The sequence below is a fragment of the Streptopelia decaocto genome, assembly GCF_964273445.1.
Source record: "Streptopelia decaocto genome assembly, chromosome: 17".
Taxonomy (NCBI): Eukaryota; Metazoa; Chordata; class Aves; order Columbiformes; family Columbidae; genus Streptopelia; species Streptopelia decaocto.
Genome location: NC_138672.1, coordinates 8,523,398 through 8,544,019, shown reverse-complemented (window position 1 = coordinate 8,544,019; position 20,622 = coordinate 8,523,398). Strand labels below are relative to the sequence as shown.

The 20,622-nt window shown below is 46.5% G+C and overlaps 3 protein-coding genes across 4 annotated transcripts; 2 read left to right on the top strand and 1 right to left on the bottom strand.

Annotated features, from left to right (window-relative positions):
• The first annotated feature begins 64 nt into the window (after positions 1 to 64).
• SURF4 (surfeit 4) lies at positions 65 to 13,012 on the top strand. Its single transcript, XM_082067598.1, has 6 exons — positions 65 to 233; positions 6,804 to 6,990; positions 8,106 to 8,182; positions 8,784 to 8,827; positions 9,800 to 9,986; positions 10,221 to 13,012. The coding sequence occupies exons 1-6, from the start codon at positions 186 to 188 to the stop codon at positions 10,485 to 10,487; spliced, it is 810 nt and encodes a 269-aa protein (XP_081923724.1). The 5' UTR covers positions 65 to 185; the 3' UTR covers positions 10,488 to 13,012.
• A 273-nt stretch (positions 13,013 to 13,285) lies between these two features.
• Positions 13,286 to 16,302, bottom strand: SURF2 (surfeit 2). The gene is made up of 6 exons (XM_082067597.1): positions 16,148 to 16,302; positions 15,669 to 15,823; positions 15,342 to 15,445; positions 14,756 to 14,947; positions 14,023 to 14,189; positions 13,286 to 13,386 (listed from the first exon to the last, which is right to left on the bottom strand). The coding sequence occupies exons 1-6, from the start codon at positions 16,253 to 16,255 to the stop codon at positions 13,303 to 13,305; spliced, it is 810 nt and encodes a 269-aa protein (XP_081923723.1). The 5' UTR covers positions 16,256 to 16,302; the 3' UTR covers positions 13,286 to 13,302.
• Positions 16,291 to 20,438, top strand: SURF1 (SURF1 cytochrome c oxidase assembly factor). 2 transcript variants are annotated; one of them, XR_014185579.1, is made up of 10 exons: positions 16,291 to 16,455; positions 17,268 to 17,349; positions 17,474 to 17,601; positions 17,968 to 18,050; positions 18,184 to 18,375; positions 18,664 to 18,736; positions 19,113 to 19,275; positions 19,679 to 19,760; positions 19,956 to 20,090; positions 20,134 to 20,438. XR_014185579.1 is itself a non-coding variant. In XM_082067596.1 (9 exons), the coding sequence occupies exons 1-9, from the start codon at positions 16,393 to 16,395 to the stop codon at positions 20,020 to 20,022; spliced, it is 933 nt and encodes a 310-aa protein (XP_081923722.1). In that variant the 5' UTR covers positions 16,291 to 16,392; the 3' UTR covers positions 20,023 to 20,438. The 2 variants fall into 2 exon arrangements, 1 of the variants encoding a protein (XP_081923722.1); XM_082067596.1 differs by having other exon boundaries at positions 19,956 to 20,438.
• The last annotated feature ends 184 nt before the right edge of the window (positions 20,439 to 20,622 follow it).

Below are 20,622 nucleotides of genomic sequence, written 5' to 3'. Positions count from 1 at the left end.
CCACCGCCCCGCCCCGCCCGCGCCGGCGCTGCCGCCCGCGCGGCGCCTTTAAGGCCTGGCCTACGTGGCAGCAGCACCGAGCGGCCCGGCGCTCTCTCCCGCCCGCCCTTCCCGCGGCCGCCTGAGCCAGCGAGCCGGGGCCCCAGGCGCGCAGCAGCTGGCAGCACCTTCCCCTTCCCGCCGCCATGGGCCAGAACGACATCATGAGCAGGGCAGAGGACTTCGCGGACCAGGTGGGTACCCGTCTCCCTGCCCTTCTCTGGCCGGGCGGCCTTTGTGCGCTGGGCCGCTCCCTCGGGCCGGTGTGAGGGGGCGCCCCGTGGGGAGGGGCGGTGAGGCCGCTGCCTTGAGGGGCCCAGTCAGGCCTTGCTGGGGTGGTGGGGCCTGTCCCTCCAGTGGGGATCCCTGTGCGGGGCTGGGGGTCCGGCTCCCCGTCGGGGTCGGGCCGGCTCTGCGGCCGGGTCGCTGCGGGAGCGGGTGCTCCTGTCCCCGGGCAGATCTGCGGCTGCTCGGCCACCCGGGGAGGCGAGTTCTCCCGGGAATGGGGCTTCTCCGTGGGGCTGAATAAACGGGAAGAGAGCAGGAGGCTGAGCTGCTCTGGTTTTCCTGTAAGCCGTCTAGGCTGGTAAATAGGGCAGGAAGGTGTAGGAAAGTGGGGTGGGGTGGTGGTGTCAGGAAAGCAAAAAATCTAACAACTTCTGAGCCACGTCTGGAAACTCAGGCTTGGCAGCACCATAGTACTGTGCTTAGATTTGGGGCAGAAGGAAAATGGACAGGCTTCCCTTTGGTTGGACTTGATGATCTTAAAGGTCTTTTCCAAGCAAAATGACTCCAAGCTGATGTTGTCTTGTAATCCTTCTTGCATTTATTTCAGTGGAGACCCTCACAGATTTCTCTGTTAAACAGAAGTTTGTGATCTCTTACTGTATGTGAGAGCAGGAATGTTTCCAGTGTAAGTAGTTGATCTGCTGGTGGTGGTGTTAGCAAGACCTTCACTGTCATGGTGATTCATCTAATTGAAAATAAGAGGTGGCATCCTATCATATTTAGCAAGTTCTATGGAAAATCTGATTCTGCCTGGTTCTACAACTGTGATTATTGAAGCAGTGAGAATTGTGTGGTGCACGATACCAGGTCACAGCTCTGAGGGGGCTGTGCTACTTCTGTGTCTTTAACTGAGTTTTACTGGGAAAACCTGTTCTGCCCTTCCTCTCCACCCCCAGATGGAAGACTCATTGTGGAGACAGAGCCTCTTATGGCATGTGGAGCATTCAGTTTAAGGGGTGTCTGGGTCACCTTTGTCATCATCTGTTTACCTTCTCCTCTCACTCCTTTTTGAGGAGAAAGTGAACTATTGCTATAGTGTTCAAATCACTCACCAAAACTTACAGCACTTGTCCCGACCTTTTTATAACACCTCTCTATTTATCCCTGTGTGACTATTTCTAGATGTCCTTACCACCCCTTTTTTCATACTACTGAAAGCTCTTTTGTTCAGCTAAAATGCAGTTTGCTTTCTCCTGAGATGAGTTTTAAATGGCACAGCTTTATTTGTGCTGGGCCACATTCTATTTAAAGATGAGTCTTTCATTTACCTGCAGAGTTTGGGGTGTTTGCATACACTTACCCATCAGATTGCAAAACCATTTTTATGGCTTTCCAAGTAACTCCATTGATAATTCTGGCTCCAAATAGCTGCCTTGTAGCTCAATCAGACACTTTCAGTACTGGGTGTGCTGCTAAAACTGTGTCACACCAGTGCAGGAGTGGAGGGATTTACTAAACAGTAACCTTTGATATATATTGTGAAGTTAACACTTGGTGTTATGAAAACTGTTAGTCTTGGATTTAAAAAAAAAAAAAAAAAAAAAGTACTTGGAACATTTGGACTGAAATTATATTGAAACTCCCCTTGCTGGAGGCGGAAAAAGTGAAGCTGGACAATGGCTGTTTGGGAGCTGAAGGCATTTTCCTTTCTGACCTTGATTTCTCCACTCCCTGGACTAGTGTTCAAGACCTAAGTCTTCATTTTTGTAGCGAAGAAATAAGGATCTTGGTTCAGAATGATGCCCAACTACAGGCTGTACGGCTTGGTTTTTTAAGCCACGTAACATCAGCCCAATGTTATTAAATAATCTACATACTCAGAAGTTAAGCCCTTCTTTTAGTGATTGTTAAAATATTACACTGCAGTCACCACGTACTGCTGACATTGTTGTACTGAAAATAGCTGTATCTGGGGCCTGTACTGATTGTTTGGGGATACGGAACTGGTTGTCTCTCCTCTGAAATCCCCATAAGAGGGAGCAGATCTTGTGCAACCTTCCCAGTGTCTGTAATAAACTTTAGGAATGTGGGTGCCTAGTATTTCTGCCATTCTGAAAAAAAATATGGACAAAAATGCAGGGAAACTATTGAGTCATTGTATTATAGTGAAAGGACTATAAGGGAGAACCAGACTCTGGGGATTTTATTTAATTTCCCCAAATAAATGCTGATGCACGATTTTCAGCTAATTCTAATGTCTTGGTATCCTATTTTGCAGAAAACAGAAAGGAAAGAGAACATTTCATTGTTAGTCTGTTGGTGGGGTTGTGTGTGTGTTTTAAATTTAAAAAACTGAATTTGGAAGTGTTCCCTGTAACTTAGTCATATCAGTGCACGTATCCTTTATCGTTAGAAGCCAAATAGCCTATTCTATTCTAGTTAGGCTGGAAAGAATCTTCCCATAAAAAGTGATAGCAAAATGCAATACATGACTAATAATTCCCATTTTAAAGATTTGATTAATAAACAGCCTTTTTGGAAAAAGGCACTGGCATAAAGTACACTTTAGAAGACAAAATTAGAAATTCCCTGTAATTAAAAACCTGATTAAGATCTCTCTGACCCACTAGAACACTGTGAGCAATCTTCTCACCTTTTGAAACAAGCAGGAAAGCCTCTGTTTCCAGTTTTTGTGACTTGTAGACATTGAATGAGCCCGTTGTGATTGGTGTTGCTCTCCTTGTGATTTTTAGGTGGGATCTCCTAAGTAGCTTTATACAGGTTGGTGGAAAGAAGTGATTTTCTTTGTGCCGTAGGATTGAGCATCCTATTCCAGACAAGATCACTGGTGTCCCGGGCTGCTGGATGTCTCTGTCCTGCCAGAACAAAGCAATCCTTTAAACGAATACAAGCCAGATATCTGGAATACGCCGTTATCAGAAGCTCCAGGCTAATAATGCTGTGCAGCCCACAAGAAGGTTTTCTGTGTAGATTAGCAGGCTGCGGTTCATCACTGTGTTCATAACTTCCATGATGCAAAACCAGACACGTGTACACACAGGAAAAAAAGGCTTCTGTGTTTGGACAGAATATACCTAGGTGACAGCAAACATTCCCAACTCCTAGCTGTGTATTGGTCTTAAAATACCTGTAATTATGCTGTGGTATAAACACTTCTGACAAAATGGACTGGATTTTTATCAGATTTGAAACTGTTTGAGGTGGGATATAGTTTAGAAAGCGTGGTAAGAGGCAGGGTTTGAGTATTTCAACCCTCCTTTTGAAAAACGGGGTTTGAGCAGAGATTTGATACAGGGATATCTGGATCTTCTTGTGCATCTTCGCTTGTTAAACTTAAGAGGAGCATTTAAATCTCTCTGCCTTTCTAATCCTGTTAGAGGGGGGAAGTGGCAACACAAAGCCCCTCTGGTTTACATTAGTAACTTGGCTGCCAACCCAGAGCCAGCTGTTCTACTTTAAAATAGTTTTACTTCAGCATTTTGTTGTCTTTTCTCCCAGTGTTTTGCAGGGATGCAGTATGTGCTAAGAACAGCTGATGCAGAGCTCATAGCTGAATAAACCACCCAGTTACTTGATGTCATGTGTTTAATGCTGCCCCCTCCATCAATCTCAGCAGTTTTGTTTGGGCTTATGTGTATTGTGCTTAGTGGAGTGTGTGTTTCGAGTCCTGTGTCTTAGTAGGACACGTTTATTAACTGCAGTACCACGTTTCCTGTATGTGCTACTTGTATCTGTGTGGATCACAAAGGAAATAGGAAGTGGTCTCAGGGTGCAGCATTTGAGCCACATGTTGCTCGTGATGTGTAGGGATAAAACCAGGGTGTCTGGCACCGTTAGTTCAGTCCCACTTCTAGACATCTCCTGCTTCTTATAAGTTACTCTGTTAGTTAAATTAGGTGATTCATGCTCTAATCCTCTAATCACAAAGTCACTTCATGTCTGTTATGTTCTTGTGGTTATCATGTAACTATGTTCTTCCTTTCTCTTTGGATCTAGTTGTTCCTTTGGCTTGGAATTTTGTTCATACAGTCTGTTTCTGAAGCTTTTTTACTTCCAGCTTGCTATGTACAGGGGTTTCAGCTTGTGCGTGGTTGACTAAATGCAGCTCCACGCGTTACCGATGTCCGAAGATGTGTGTCATGATAAGGTTGCTTAGTGCTGCAGCTGCCTTTGGTCTCTCTGACTTGTCGTAAGCTGATTGGATGTGCACACTCGTGTTCAATAGGTAGCATTAAATTCCCTCTATATGCTGGGAGAACAGGTAGAAGTGAGATGACTTCTTGGCTCCTTCAGCTGGACTGTCGGCAGCTGTTTGGTTTTGGGTAAGGGGAAGAAGAGATGAGCTCACATGACCCACTTCAGAACAACAAAGATGAGGCCTGGGGGCAGATCTGTCGTGTTTGCTTCTTTTTCCAGCCTTTCCACAGCCATGTTTTTTTCCTTTTCCTGCAGATGCCCAACACTTGTCCTCTTTCATTTCCTTCTAGACCAAAGTTGCCTGTTCTGCATCTTGACAAGGCAGAATTAATTACAAAATACTTCTGGCTTTGTACTATTTCCAAAACATCCTTAATATTAGTCCTCAAAAGGTTTGGCCAAACACACAGTGAAATCCAGGAGAGAAGGAAGCTGTAAACCAAGATGTGTGTCTCAGTGACAAAGATCACAACATTTCTTCTGACTCATTCATCCAACTGTTAACATGGCTTAAAAAAGCCTGAAGTGGCAGCCCCGAGTCAGAGTACAGCTGCACTTCAAATGCACTTGATTAGCTTGAATCTTGACCCTTAGACTCTATGCATGCAGTACAACTAGTGTAGTTTGTTCCGATATTAACTGTTTAATTAACTGTTAAGTGCATTTACTGGATTTTTTTTCTTGTGGCAATGTTCAGTTAGACAGCAAGCAAGGCTTGTCATTAGCATGGGATTTGGAGCAGCCTTTACTATTTACTAATCACTATGGCAAGAATAAACTTTCAGGAATGGCTTTAGTCTCTCCGCACTCCCATTTACACTGAGAGCATGCAACACTGCCAGAACTTGGAAAGAAAATATTCTGCCCAGAAAGAAGCCATATTGTCTAACCTCAAGTCAATGTAAATACCAGATTATAAAAGAAAAGGGTTGTGTGCCTTTTTTGTGGGTCCCCCCACCCCTTTCATGCTGGAAATATGCTAATATTGCATAAACTGGGTGAATCAATGAGCCTTACAGCACTTGGGCTTTGTGTGGGATAGTGGGGGTTTAAGTGGCTCCTCCGAGTTCTAACATGGGATCTGGCAGTTCTGCATGAAGGGCATTTACTGTCACAAGTAGCAGCATGTCCAAACTGCTCCTGTCACCTGAAGGTGGAAACCTGCTGGATAATCCTGTACTTAGTTTTAGATTATATTTATTTCTTCCCAGCTTGCACTTGCTCAAACAGCAACATACAGGGACTCCAAATGTCTTTTTAGAGACCTGGCTAAGCTGAACCCGTGCGTGAAAGAGGCCAGCCAGGTGCCAGGGTGACAAAGCAGATCCTAGGGAAGTCTCCATTAAGTAATAACCAGTGTTGTTCAAGAAACTGAGTGACAGTTAATGCCTCTGGATTATGACAAGCATTTAAGTTTTCCCGTGCACCTCAATCTGGTCTACATGCTGTTTGGCAATTCTGTATTTCTTCCTTTATAATTATTGTGATTGTAGAGCAAACTAACCAATGGGTTTGGAGGATGAAGGGGTATATGGGACCAGACACATCTTGCATTCCCAAGAACTAAGGCTCCGCATCTGTTGCATGATGATGTAATTTCCTTTTAACTGCACAGAATTGTATATAAAAATAACATCCTCTGCAGAAAGAAAATAGGCATTTATAATGGAAGTAGAAACTCTGTACTTGCATAGAGGGTGCAAAGTCATGCAACAGCTAGGCTGCTCTAAAATTCTGTTACCCAAGTACAGTTGCTTTGCACTGTTGGTTTTCTGAGCTGTTAGAGGGAACTAGCTTGGCACAAAGCTTATTAATGTTTTTTAATTTGTACAGAATTAATCTCCTGTCAGCCTGACTCCCTGAATTGGTTTGTTACATGGTGTTGAGTGCCTGAGCGTGTGGGTGGGAGCAAAACTGCCCTTTCAGCTCCTGGCTATCTGGTAGTTGAGCTGTAACATGAAACCCTGAGATAGACAAACTAAACCCAAGGTCAGCCTTCATCTAGTAAGAGCTCCATCAAAACGCAGTTCTTACACAGAGGGGTGCTCCTGGATTCTGCTTTTCTCTGTCCGTATCCAAAATGCTGTTTGGGTGCAGCACGACAACAGGTTTCCCTTGCCGCTCCTAAATGTTCTCACACTGGAGTGGAGAAGATTTTCATTAGATCCAAATCCCAAGTCAGTGTTTCTCTCCCAATGTTGATGACCCTGTGTGCATGAGGACTGCTGACTTCAGTCTGCAGGGTGTGCGGATCTGTTATACCGTGAATATCCCCTTCCGCCCCTCCCGTCCCTGCTAACGATGCTGTCTGCCCGCAGTTCCTGCGGGTGACGAAGCAGTACCTCCCGCATGTGGCCCGCCTGTGCCTCATCAGCACCTTCCTGGAGGATGGCATCCGCATGTGGTTCCAGTGGAGCGAACAGAGGGATTACATTGACGGCACGTGGAACTGTGGCTATTTCCTGGCCTCCATCTTTGTGTTCATAAATCTCTTCGGACAGCTGAGTAAGTGGCGCTAAGGCCGTTAAGGTGGACGCCAGAGCGCTCCAGTGTTTTCCACCCTGGCTCATGTAAGCACGGGATGCCTCACTGATTTCTTAATAGCCATTGACATCTTAGAACAGATAGTACTACGTGGGCTGAATGAAAAGAACTCTAAACTGATCCACTTCAGCCTTTCCTGGAAGTAGTGTTAGAGAATTTCTGGGGACACACTACCTCTGAGTTTGAGATGCCAAGAATCCATTAGGACACTCTGTTTTCAGGTCTGTATATATATCTATAAACACGTACCACACCCCCTGAATTCTCTAAATGAAATACTCATGTTTTCTTAAACTGGGCAGTGTTAAGACTTTCCCAGCCTGCTGATTTTATGGTTATTGATCTCAATGGCAAAGTCTTATCCTGCAGTTGATACACTGAAGCCTGAGGGAGGTGCTTGTGTCAGATTTTCAAAGCCCAGTAATTACAATAAGCCCAGAAGCAGAGCTGCTGTATGTGTGCTAGGTGGACTTAGGCTATTGGAAATGGAGAGAAGTAAAATTCTTTTCTGTTATGTCCCTGATCTACTGTTCTTGATTGCTCTGCCAATTTCTTGTCTTGTGCCTGGGTTTTAGATCTTTTTACCCTCATTTTTGTGTACAGTGTTGTCCTAATGTATTACAGTTACCAGTCCTCATGTGGAAGTGGCAAACGCTGTTAGTGCTTTGAGACAGAAAACTTGAGGAAGGATATAAAACAAAAACTCTGTAGGAAAAGGAGTGCAGCATGTCTGCCCTAACAGTTATCTCATAAAAGAAGCTCAAAAGAAACTTTTAAATGCTTGAACACAAAGAGCTGCTGTGCAGTGCTGTGTGTTGGGGGCTGCATTCAGCATGTGCTTACCCTTTGTAAAACAAAAGATACTTCTGGGGTTCTAAAATATTTTAAAATGCAGTAAAACTTCCTGGTTTTCAAACCTATTTGTGCCAATGTGCCATTAAAATTTCCTGCCTGATGTTTTCCATGGCACAGTTGAAAGAAATTGGAGTCTGCTTAGTTCAAAATGAGTTGGTGTTCTGCAGCATCTCTTCCTGTGCAAGCCCCAAGTGTAACTGTCTTCAATTTCCCCAACTCAGGTGGCTGTATCCTGGTGCTGAGTAGGAACTTTGTGCAGTATGCCTGCTTTGGACTGTTTGGAATTATAGCATTACAGGTAGGAGGCTTAAGTCTTCAGCCCTTCTAAATCATATCTTTCAAATCTTCTCTCTCAGCCCCAGTGCTACCAACATAGTTAAATACAGCTCACAACCCTGGAATTTTTCTTCAGCCTGGCCTAGTGCCAGTCCTCAATGGCATTGAACTATTTTGCTGCTTCTGTTCTTCTGCTGTGCCCAATAGATCCTTGGCTGTAATTGCAATTAGTCAGCTGGAGACATTGATTCAATACTTGACCTTGACCAATTTAACAGAAGTAACGTGCAATTTACCTGTGTGTCAGTAAAGTGCCAAATGCGGAACTTGCAGTTGCTTTTGCCTTCAGCACACACTCGTATGTATGAAGGGCTGTCTCCATCACCGAGGATCCTTCCTGTTCCAAACCGATAAGTTTTTGTGAGGGCTAAAGCACAAATGAAATTCTGGCTTCTGCTCCCTGTTTTACAATGACTCACTGGGCCACACTGATATTACCTAGTTTCCTTTGGTATAATATATAATTGAATTCTGCAATGGATAGTACAGGCTTGAGATTAACATAAATTCAGAACTTCAGTGTAATTTATATGGTGTTTCAACCTGTTTTCTTCTTTGCCTAGACTATTGCATACAGCATTCTATGGGACCTGAAGTTCTTGATGAGGTATGTCTACTTCTTGAAGTTCTTTTTATCAAACCAGAATGAAAACTGTTGTGTGTCACTGTCACTCGCTGACAGAGGAAATTGTCTTTGTACGTAGTATTTACTAGGAAGATTTTACAAATGATGCATTTACATTAAACAAGAAATGACAGCACTTAAAAAAAATCAGTGCAGTCTGTGTTAAACCATAGACAGCAGGCTCAATACCATAGAAGGGAAAAACTAACCCTAACCCACTAGGATCTAAGTGCTTTTGCTACCAACCTCCTTGCTGAGAGCTCACAAACAACTCTCTAGACTGGATCTGTGAGCTGCCATTATTTCCTAAATGGCTAAAATAGCCACTGTGCTTATGCATGACTGAAACTGTTTTCCGAGAAAACAAAAGCATGTAGATCTTAGAGTGGTTTCTGGGATTTTTAAACCTCTAATACCTTCTGTAAGTAGATGACAGGGTTCTTAAACACGAGGTTTCTTGCCAAATCCCAAGTGATGGCTGGCTGTTACCTTTTCACCCCTCTCCTCTGAGGAGAGGGCAGGGGGCAGCACAAGAACTATACTCTGGGCTTACTACAACCCTGTAAATGTGTAACTTCTTTTAGCAGTACTGCTGTTCTGTTTTCTCAAAGCAACCTCTGAACTACTTTGGCGTATACGGCTAAATCTGAGGTACAGAATAACTTCAACACAACTGAATTTGTGCTGTAACAGACGCTGAGCAAACCGTGCTGGAGCTGTGGGTGCTGGACTGCTCTTGCAGGCTGTGTGTCTACACAGGCTTGTGTAAATCATTTTTGTGCACAGTGCTGCTGTTTCAGCTGTGAAAGTAATGCAGACACACATCACGAGGTGCAGAGTTGGTCACCCCTGCATGCAGATTCTGAGTTGATCCAGTGAGAAAAGACTTTAAATCAATAGATCAGTGCAAACTATAATAAACCGCTTTTTGTCCCCATTTCTGTGTTTCTGTAGGAACCTTGCCCTTGGGGGAGGCTTGCTGCTGCTTTTGGCTGAGTCGCGCTCAGAAGGAAAGAGCATGTTTGCTGGTGTCCCTACCATGCGGGAAAGCTCTCCTAAGCAGTATATGCAGCTGGGCGGCCGGGTGCTGCTGGTCCTCATGTTCATGACACTGCTACATTTTGATATGAACTTCTTTTCTGTAAGTACCTGAGTATAAAAGTATGAGTTAAGAAACTGGAGTATAGCACCAACTCCCAGACTGGCTGCAGGACTTACTCAATGCTTATCATGTCAGTCTATTTTCTACTAGAACTAATATTTAGAAAAGTTATTTAATAATCTGTGCTACAACAACTTGTTCTGCTGAACTTATCTGTGCTCTGTTCTGGTGTTTGTGTTATCTATATTAAGACCTGTGGGTTTTTCCTTGCAGATTCTGCAGAACATAGTGGGCACGGCCCTGATTATCTTGGTGGCAATTGGCTTCAAGACTAAGCTGGCTGCCTTGACTCTCGTCATCTGGCTGTTTGGCATCAACATCTACTTCAATGCCTTCTGGACCGTCCCAGCCTACAAGCCCATGCACGACTTCCTCAAATACGATTTCTTCCAGACCATGTCTGTAATCGGAGGGCTTCTCCTCGTCGTTGCACTGGGCCCCGGCGGAGTCTCCATGGATGAGAAGAAAAAAGAGTGGTAACAGGAATAGCAACACTTCTTGGGACATAACATGTTAAGTCCAGAACTGATTCTCTATGGATTCAACAGAAACTGCCAGCATTTTACACGTACATGCCCCCTTCCTATTAAAGGCACAGATGTTTTGAATTTGATTTACAGTGGCACCAGTAATATAATAGATAAAGTCCTGTTTCTTCAAGGAATGTTGCCTAGGCTTATTCTAACTTCCTAGATTTGGAACTAACCCAAGGAACCTGCATTTTGCTGATGCTTCAGTGAGCTGCAGTAGAACTGTTGCTGTCTGTAATGTCAGCAATGTTTTAAAATTGGAAGTACTGTGAGCAGATACAGCTGTATGATTCAGTGTGCTGCTGGGTTCTAGCTATAACTGAAAAAGTGGATCCCCCTTTTTCACCTTCATCAAAACTGTCTTGTGCATAAGGAGTTCCATTGCTGGTTATAGCATTGCTTATCAAGGTGGAAAGTGGCATAAAAAAATCACTGTTATTTTGCTGCTCAGAGGCCTGTAACCCCATTTTGTTTAACGAGGGGAGGTCTTTCCTTCCCCCAACTAGACGGCAAAAAGAAAACCCTGAAAGTAGTTGTAACCCCCTCTAGGTAAGAAAAGGGAGAAGGTTTTTGGACATGTCCCAGTTCTGCTTTTGAGGGGAACAAGGGAGAATCATGTATTGCTAATCAGATTTCAAGAAGGAAGAGGGGAAGATATTCCTGAAGAGACAATGTTAGATTCTGTGCCAAAGGAACTCTTTATTCAGCATTCTTTCCCCAAAGTTGCCCCTCCTGAATTTCCAAGAAGGGAGCCAAGTTGTCCTGCAGGTTCCATAAGAAAAGCTCCTTTCTGTTGTTAACCAACTTTCAGATGTATATGCCCCAAATACATATCTGAATTGCAGGTTACTGGTGAAAGTGTCTTCAGAATTACAGAACCCCCCTTTGCACTCAGTACATGCAAGATGAGAGCAGTTGATCATCTGATCTGTAGTCCTTGCTTCTTATTGTCCCTTCAGTCAGCCTCTCAGAGTCCCAGTTGGCTGAACAGTGGATGAACGGGGGTGCTGGACCCTCCAGTACAGCCCCTTCCCTCTGCTGTCTCAGACCACAGCTGAGATGTGTAGGGAGGAAAGGTGGAATTTGGCTGTGCTGCCATAGCCCCAGTTCTCAACCCTGTGTGTTAACGGTTATATCAAGTGCAAAGCACAGTGCATAAGCAGCCGGGAATGTAAACTGTGTGTTCAAACTCCTCAGCGTGACGGTGAGGAGAGAGGAAGGCCCCGTTTTCACCTCTCAGTGCCATGACCTCTGTGCCATGAACATGCTTAGTGCTGCTCAGAGGAGGCGTTTTGTCCTCTATTAGTAAACTAGATGAACCTGTTTCACGAGGTGATAAAGAATTCTAGAAAGCGTGAGCCCTACCAACTTGCTAACATAATGTTGATTCCTTGCACTGTTGTCTCCCTTGAGAAAGCTGCTCAGCTATTTGTTGGAGGAGTGATTGAACTGAACATCTCCAGCAGGAGCTGTTTACCAGGGTCTCCTGGTAAGGACATTAACCTGGGCGGTTCAGCTTAGCGGTTGCATTTTAGGAGAGAAAACAAGGCTTGATGACAAATAGAAGAGCACTGTTGACTGTTAAACTAGTGATTTTTGCAATCTTAAGGGTAAAATAGCTTATGGAATAGCAGGGTGTGCTGCTGCTGAAGGAAACGATGTGTGGGGGTAGATGGGAGGGGAAGCCAGCATTGAAGTTCAGTTCACATGTGGCTTTTAAATAGGTTTTGCAAGGGAAGTTTTCAGCTCAAGGGTTCATTGTGCCTGTCTCTTCATAGCAAGACTGGTCCTTTCAGTTACAGGTATGGAGAACAGGACACTGTTCTCACTTTCACTGCAGGTACTAGAACGGTTTTAGGCTACGTCAAAGCAGCCGTTCTCAGATAACCTCACTGTTGTTGATCATAGTATTTATAAATGGAATGATGAAACAACTCTTCTAAGTAGCTCTTTAGTTGGCTTTTTCAACTTCTTTGTGTCCTAAGGAGCTGGATGATGGACTAGTCTGAAATACTGACAAGATTCCTCTGTGAAAATCGAGTCCCCTTTCCAAGAAAAGACCCCAGAAAAGGAACAGATACTGTCCCTTGCAGCAGAAATATTTTGGTCCTAAAGGGGCACAGGTAGCTGGAGGGCATTATAAGGTATTTCTAGGCAGCACAATATGCAGACTTAGTAACTGTGAGTCCTGATGCGGAAGATTCTGGTTTCCTATGTACACTGCTGTATTCATACATCTCCCAAAAATACAGTGACCTCTCCCCGGGGCTGAGAAGCTCTCACAAGCAGGATGTCAGCTATCAATTGGCTCGGCAAAGTGTTCTGGAATTCATTCTGAATATATTTTTGCTTTCTATGTGGAAAAAAAAAAAGTATAAATTCTCATTTTATGCTGTATTTTGTACCTTAGTTGTGTTTGAAAATGTTTTGATTTTTGGAAACAATCAAAATAAAACAATGGCATCTTTGTATCCACTTGGCGGGTGTGACTGGTGACACTCCACAGCCACGCTGGTCAGTGGTGGCTTTCTCTCCCTCCTACTGAAAACCCTCTTCCTATAAAGAGGTTGAGCACTGGGCCACCTATCTGTGGCTGCTGCAGTTGTCATCCTTCCCTGGAGGCTGTTAAAACACCACTTAATTCCACCCCACTGTTCCCCTCCCAGCTGTAATGGTCACCCAGAATGGGCAAACACTTCAGACAGTCCTGTGCACCTCTACAATTGTTACACAACAGGCTTCAGGCCATGTAGTTACCGTAAAATTTATTTGCCGTTTGTTGCTTGCTTGAATTTCTTGGGTTTTCGATGATGACTCTTGAATTTCTTCTTTAAAGGGCCTGACTGTTTCTACAAAGAAAAAAAAAAAAATTAATAGGCTTATTTCCAAACCCCAAATCCAGCCCTGCCCAGGAGAACTTAAAGAAAAACTGAGTGTGGTTTCCTTGACCAACAGACCGAACAAGCCCAGCCCTGTCCTGCAAGTCAGCATCCCCTTCTCTGACAGCACATGGTTTCCTTAGATACAGTGGCCATCTCCTCACAGAAATGAACCTGAACTTCATCCAGCCCTCGCTTTCCAGTCTGATACAGTTATAAAGATCCAGCCCCTTCCTCAGGGGCTGCCTTAGAGAGCTACAGGTTTATCCATCTTTATGTATTTGACATTTTGGGGAGGAAAGTTACGGATCCCATAAGACGCAGCAGTCTCCCTGTTAACGCTCTTAAACTCCCTGCACACGGTTAAAACAAGTGTGCAGCAGGAACCCGTCAAAGACAAGCAGCTTATACAGGCAGGAACATCCCTGGTTAAAGCAGATGGGATAAACATTTACTAGCAGTAATTCACACCTCGGTGGCTGGCACACAGGGAAAATCTATTCTCAACAGCTTTGCACCTTCTGCCGGTTCTCAGACAGGAACAGATCAAACACCTACAGGCTGGGATCCCGGTTCTGCGCTCCCACGCAGCAGCGCGACTCCCACCTTTCCTCTTTTGTTGCCAGCTGCTCTGCTGACATCCATTCTTCCACCGTCCTTGCCGTTCACGTCACCATTCTGCTTGGCCCCCTCATCCTCGCTGTCTGTTGCAAAGTCATCGCTGCTCTTTGTGGTTTGTGGAGCTGCCGGGCTTTTTTCTGGGAAGAGCGCAGCTAAAATACAAAGACGTAGCTCAGGAGCAGTTCCCTGTGCGCACAGGCTCTGCCTCCACCCAACTTTGTGGGCATCTTAAAGGTGATTTGCCAAGCTGCTTCCATTCCTGGAACACATACGAGTCACTACTGAAATCCTTGGGAAATACACACTGGTGTTTTATTAGAAAAGTGCTGGGTGCTCTCGCTGGCCCAGTTCTGGGAACCGTTCAGCGCAGGTGGTTCTGTGTGTTCCACCCCTGCTCTTCTGCTCCCAATATCAGTCAGAACGGCCTCACCAGCTTCTGTCAGACCCAAGGACTTGCTGAGAAATGAGGGAAGTGGAGGTGCCTAAAGCCACAAATCCCAGTAGATCTTGCACCCCTCCCCTCTCACCTTAAGTAATGCAACTTAGTGATAACTGCTATTTTTTATTCAGTGGTGATAAGCTTTTCTGAAACAGAAGAACCCCCAGCGGGATGGAACTCTAAGGCCTCCGGCACATGAGCAGCAGGATAAAGAAGCTGGGAGAAAATTAGCCAGCAAACTCCATTTAGAACATGGAGGATACCAATATTCTTACTCACGTGGGTAGAGGTCGCTCATGCTGTCATCTGTCTCCGCTCCATCCTCATCACTGGACTTTGGCTCCCAGAACTCCTCTTTTCTGTGAGGTCGCGTGCTCCCATTTGTCTGGTCATCAGGGCGCTGCGGCCGCTGCTTCTTCTGCTGCAAGCAGGCGGGGACGTACTCCACTCCTTCCTTCTGGCACTGCTCATCTAACAGGGAGCAGCACTTAGCGAGGCTTCCCAGCCACCCCAGTCCTTTCATTCCCAGCTCTAGTTTATACTGAATGCAACTCAAAAGTACATCAAGCTCCAACTCTAATACACATTCATGTAATCTATAGCGATACCATGAAAGCCTGGAAAGTTAACACACAGACTGTGCTGGACGTATCAACCACTCTCGCCGGGCAAGTTTTAGAACTGCTCCTCTCGAGTAAGGATGTTCCAAGGGCCTATTGCCCCCTACACCTGGATCTGCCTTCCTCACTCTGGAGCCCACCCAGCAATAGCAGAACATCACTGTCCATCTAAAGGAAATGTAACTGGAATCTCAACAGCTCAGGGAAAAATGTTGTCTGGTTATATCTTCAGAAAAGCTACTTACATGTTTTTAGGGCCTTCTGATAGCGCTTCCCTTGGACGTGACGCAGCACGTGCTCTGGAAACTTGTTGATGTGCCGGAGAGTGAGCTTGCAAAACAGCTGGTGTCTGACAGATGCAGAGAGGAAGAAGGAACAACAGAGTTTGAGTATGCTATTGCTTTATAACTTTTCACTTACAAGCACTGTGCTCAAAGTTGTTAAATACTTTATAAAGACTTTCCCAGTTTCCCCAAACCCATAAACACTCAAGAACTTTGTAAAGCTCAACTGCTTTATTTCTGAGATTGAACACTGTGTGAAGCACAACGCACGAGAGCAAGAATACGTACAGGTTCTTTGTGCTGGGCACTATGTGGGGCTCAAACCTGCCATAGTCAAACTCTCTGGCCGTCTTTATCAGCCGCTGGTACTTCTTGCCGTTAGTGTAGGCCTGCAGCTCCGAGAGCCGACACGGCATCTCGTGGCCTGTCAGCCGGCACCTCACCTGCAGAAAACCAGGCTGTGTGTCAGGGGATCAGCGGGACGGGGAGGGCAGGAGGGGGCTCAGGGCCCAGAACCATCCTCCTCCCAGCCACCCCCGACTTCCACAGCAGCGGAAAAGCCCCCGGGGCAGGGAGCTCACTGGGGCCGATGGGACCTGCCGGGGAACCCTCCCCGGCCCGACACCAACGGGCCTGGTCTCCCCTCAGCGGCCGCGGCCCCGTCACCCCCTCAATAATCCCTCAGGGAGTCACCCCAGCCCCGCTCCAGGGGCAGCCCCGGCGCTCACGGCGCCCCCCAGCCCCGCACGACCCGGCTCCGGCCACACCTTGCCCGGCTCCGCGAGGCTGAGGAGCGGGTGCTGCCGCAGGAAGAGCCGCTCCCGCTCCGGCACCTCCGCCATGGCCGCGCCACCCGCAGGCCCCGGCCCCGCCATGCAGACCGCAGCGCGCTTCCACTTCCGGTGCGAGCAGCCGGCACCATAGAGAGGGGTGGCTAGAGAGGAGCCCGCCCGCGCCGGGACTGTCTGGGCCGGCGGCCGGTGGCGGCGCGGGGAACGGTGGCGGCGTTGCCATGGCGACGGGGCGGCTGCTGCTGCGCGCGGGGCCGCGGCTGCTGCGGGAGCGACCGGAACGGGTGAGGGGAACGGGGCCGGTGAGGGGAACGGGTGAGGCCTGAGGGGAGTGAGACCGGGTGAGGGGAACGGGGCCGGGTGAGGCGAGCGGAACCGGGTGAGGGGAACGGGACCGGTGAGAGGAACAGGTGAAGCCTGAGGGGAGGGAGACCGGGTGAGGGGAACGGGCCCCGGTGAGGGGAACGGGGCCGGGTGAGGCGAGCGGAACCGGGTGAGGGGAACGTAGCCGAGTGAGGGGAGCGGGACCGGTGAGAGGAACAGGTGAAGCCTGATGAGAGCGAGACCGGGTGAGGGGAACGGGCCCGGTGAGGGGAACGGGCCCGGTGAGGGGAACGGGACCAGTGAGGGGAGCGGGGCCGGGCCGGGTGACACCCCGGCCCTGCCCCCGGCCCTGCCCGAGGCCCCGGGGCCTTGTCTGCCGTGGGTCGGTGCCCCCGTCGCGCTGTGGGGACCGATTTCACTGTCCGGGGAGAAGCGGTGGGAAAAATGAGAGGAATCTGTGGCAAAAAGGCTGTAAATGTGTCTGGGAAGGGGAGGCAGCGGGAGGGCAGGTGCTCGGCTGGTATTTATTGCAAGAACAAATTACGATGGTGTGTGTTTTTGCTGATAGCATGGCTGGAAAGGGAAAGATCATTTTTTGTTTTGTTTATTTTAAATTCTAACCTTATCTGTAGTGTTTCTCAAGTGGTTGCTCAGATGAGATTTAAGTCAATGAGTAAACAGAACTCTGTGCAATCACTGAGGCAACTGATATAATCTAATACAAATTTTACAAAGCAGAGACACTATAAGGAATCTTTTTTGTTTCGTGTAGGTATCACAGTGCTTGATCAGAAGAACGTTCTTTGGCTATCCCCTGAGTAAAGCAGGCTCTGGCCTGGTCCAGCAGACTAAAGGTAAGAACAGATTCGTTTGTGTTTCTGATTCGTTTTAACCTTATAGTAAGGGATGACATTTCCTGCAGGAATTTGGCATCTCCTCTCCTCTACAAATCCTGTTCCTCGTTCTGTTTTTCTCTAGATCTGTGTTTGAGGTTGTGCAGACCACGAAGTTCTACAACAGCTGCTGACACATCTGGAGAGGATGTTGTACTCAAATGGGGCCTTCTCCTGGTCCCTCTGGCCACGTTCTGTCTTGGCACTTGGCAGGTACCAATAAATATTTCATTTTTTTCAAGCGATGAGCACTCGAGCGCTGTCAGGGTTTTCCATCTCTGGCTGTTTAATCTAGTTCAAATCACAGGCAGGGTAAAGACTTGCTGTTATTTTACCTTTCTATTTTCCAAGTGTCCATTTGTAAGTCTTTAAAGGAGAGCTGCTTATTTTTTACACTTTCATTTCACTATAAATATTTATTCAAAATGAAGCCAGTAGCCTCCACTTTCATATCTCTAATTACCCAGTTTTAAGCCATGTTTGGGGAGAAAATCATGACAAAGATTTTAAGGCTTCGTGGGGTTATTACATTGCTCTGTTCTACCATGAGGAATTACTTTTGTGTTTGTGCACTTTCAGGTTCAGCGACGCAAGTGGAAACTGGATTTGATTGCACAACTGGCATCAAGAATTACATCAGAGCCCATCCCTCTGACGTTAGAGTAAGGAAGCTGAGATAGTTTATTGTCAGCAGAGCACTGACAGTGTGCTGGGGAAAGGAGAATCCTACAATTTGCCCTAATTTGATTTGCCTATCACACAGCCATGATTTTGTTTTCATCCTGTTCCATGCAGCCCCATGGAACTGAAGGAACTGGAGTACAGACCTGTAAAGGTCCGAGGGCATTTTGACCACTCCAAGGAGCTCTACATTTTGCCACGGTCACTTGTGGACCCTGAGCGAGAAGCCAGAGAAGCCGGGCGGCTGACATCCCACCCGGAGAACGGAGCAAATGTCGTTACTCCTTTCTACTGCACAGAACTAGGGTAAGTTAGTTAAAGTCATGTTCATGTGAGCAACTCACTTGTGTTTTGAAAAGCTGAATCGCGATGGTTGAGTTTATATAAATTTCTCCCTTAAAAGGCATCTCTCAGAGTCTTTAGGTCACTGAGGCTTAATTCAAAATCGTATTTAAATTCCCTTATAATGTGCACTCTGACACAAAAAGGGGCACTAAATGTACGGGTTGCTTCTTTCTTTGGCACTTAGTTCTAGGCAGAAGCAAAAATAAACTTCATTTCACTCACGGGCCTTACTTCTTTATGTTACTCTAGGGTCACGATTTTAGTCAACCGAGGATTTGTGCCCAAAAAGAAATTGAAACCGGAGACCAGGCTGAAGGGACAGGTAAGGGGGGTACAGGGAATGTTGTGTGTCACCTTCTGCCCTGTGATCACCCAGAGGCACTATTGACAAACCTACAAAGGCAGAAGCCATGTTCAGAATCATGGGACATTACTTAAATAGTGTCATTTCACTTCTCAAAAATAAACCTTTTCTTCCCACGTTTTTTAAGTGAGTAATATTTTTTTCACAAACAAGGAGATGTTCTTGATCGGCCTTTTTCCCTGCTGTGACAGCACTGCCCCACTGCAGGGCACGACCCCTTGGTTTATAATCAGACCCTACAAGTGCCATATTTTTCTACCAGGACCTGGTGTGCCAGAACATGAAATGAACCTTGACATTCAGTTCCTTTTTTCTCCCTTGCACTTCTCTTCAGATTGAGGATGAAATTGATCTCACTGGTGTGGTGAGGTTATCGGAAAACCGGAAACCTTTTGTGCCTGAAAATAACATCGAGAAAAACCGCTGGCATTATCGTGACCTGGAGGCGATGGCCAAGGTGACCGGCGCTGAGCCCATCTTTATCGACGCAGATTTCAGTAAGTCACAGAGGAACCCAACGCCATCTCTAGATCATGTCGGTCTCCCTTTCCGTTTAGTTCTTTATTTCCCCAGGGCACTTGGAAAGGTAGAATCATGAATCATGTATTAGAAAAGACCTTTGAGTCTAAGATATTGCATCTTTGTGTACTCTGCTAGGTTTGCTCGTCTGAAGGTGACAGGCAGCACTGGGGGGGTGAATACTGCAAGAGGTGCAAGTGGGGGTCAAGCACAACCAGCCACTTGCCCCACAGCTCTGGCTTTGCTGGTAAATTGGGAACACCATTGCCTGAGAAAGAGAAGCAGGGAAAGTCTTCTCACCTTCATCCCCTTTCTCACAGCAAGGGCAGCTCTACGTGGTGCAACTAGAGATTTAACTTGTGCCCTGTGTTGTACCTGCAGGAAGCACAGTCCCAGGGGGGCCCATCGGGGGCCAGACGAGAGTCAGCCTGAGGAACGAGCACATGCAGTACATTATCACCTGGTGAGTCACAGCCAGCGTCCCATCCACCTTCCACATCCCATCCTATCAGCAGAAAGCTCTGCCTGGCATTCTTGCCCCTGCCTAAAACTTTTGCACAGTGATTTGAAATAATTGTTTTACTGCACCATAGCACAGTTTGGGAGGTTGAGTCAATCGTAAAAAGATGTAAATGTGTGGTTTTGTTCTCTTTCATAGGTATGGCTTATGCGCTGCAACTTCATTCTTGTGGTACAGAAAATTTATACAGAAGATGCCTCTGTGAGGGGAAGGGCTGATCTCTTCTGTCCTATGATCAAAAGCAGACTTTTGTGGAAGAGAGCACTCAGGTCAGTCCCGAGTAACTAAAGCACCCAGAGGTTCAGGGCATGTTCAGTAAACATGTGCAGCAATCAAGCTACGGACTTTAAGCAAGACACAGACAGCTCCTACCAGTGTGATCTGGCTGCAGCTTGGAAGCACTGTTAAGTGGCTGTTGAGACTAATGCATAAACAGCTTCTCTAGACACCTCAGGATACAATTTTATATTGTGGGTGGTGGTTTTAACTCCTCCACTGCTGCCATTTTCCAAAAGACAGCAAGGGATTTTGTGAATCAAATGCTTTACGCTGAGTAGTCATTCCTGAAGTCAGGAGTGGGTCACAGCAGTTGCACCAGAATAAAGAGAGGGTCTGTTGGTACCTTGTGACTTGCGTTGTGCATCTTACACCTCAGCAGTGACAAACCTACTCTAAAGGTTATTGTGGCTACTCCAGTCTAGCTGGGTAAAGCAGCCTGTGGCTTTGCAAGAGCATGAGGAGTAGCCAAAACAAGCAGCTACCTCAGCTGGAGCCGTACCAAGCTTGGTAGCATCCAACAATGCTG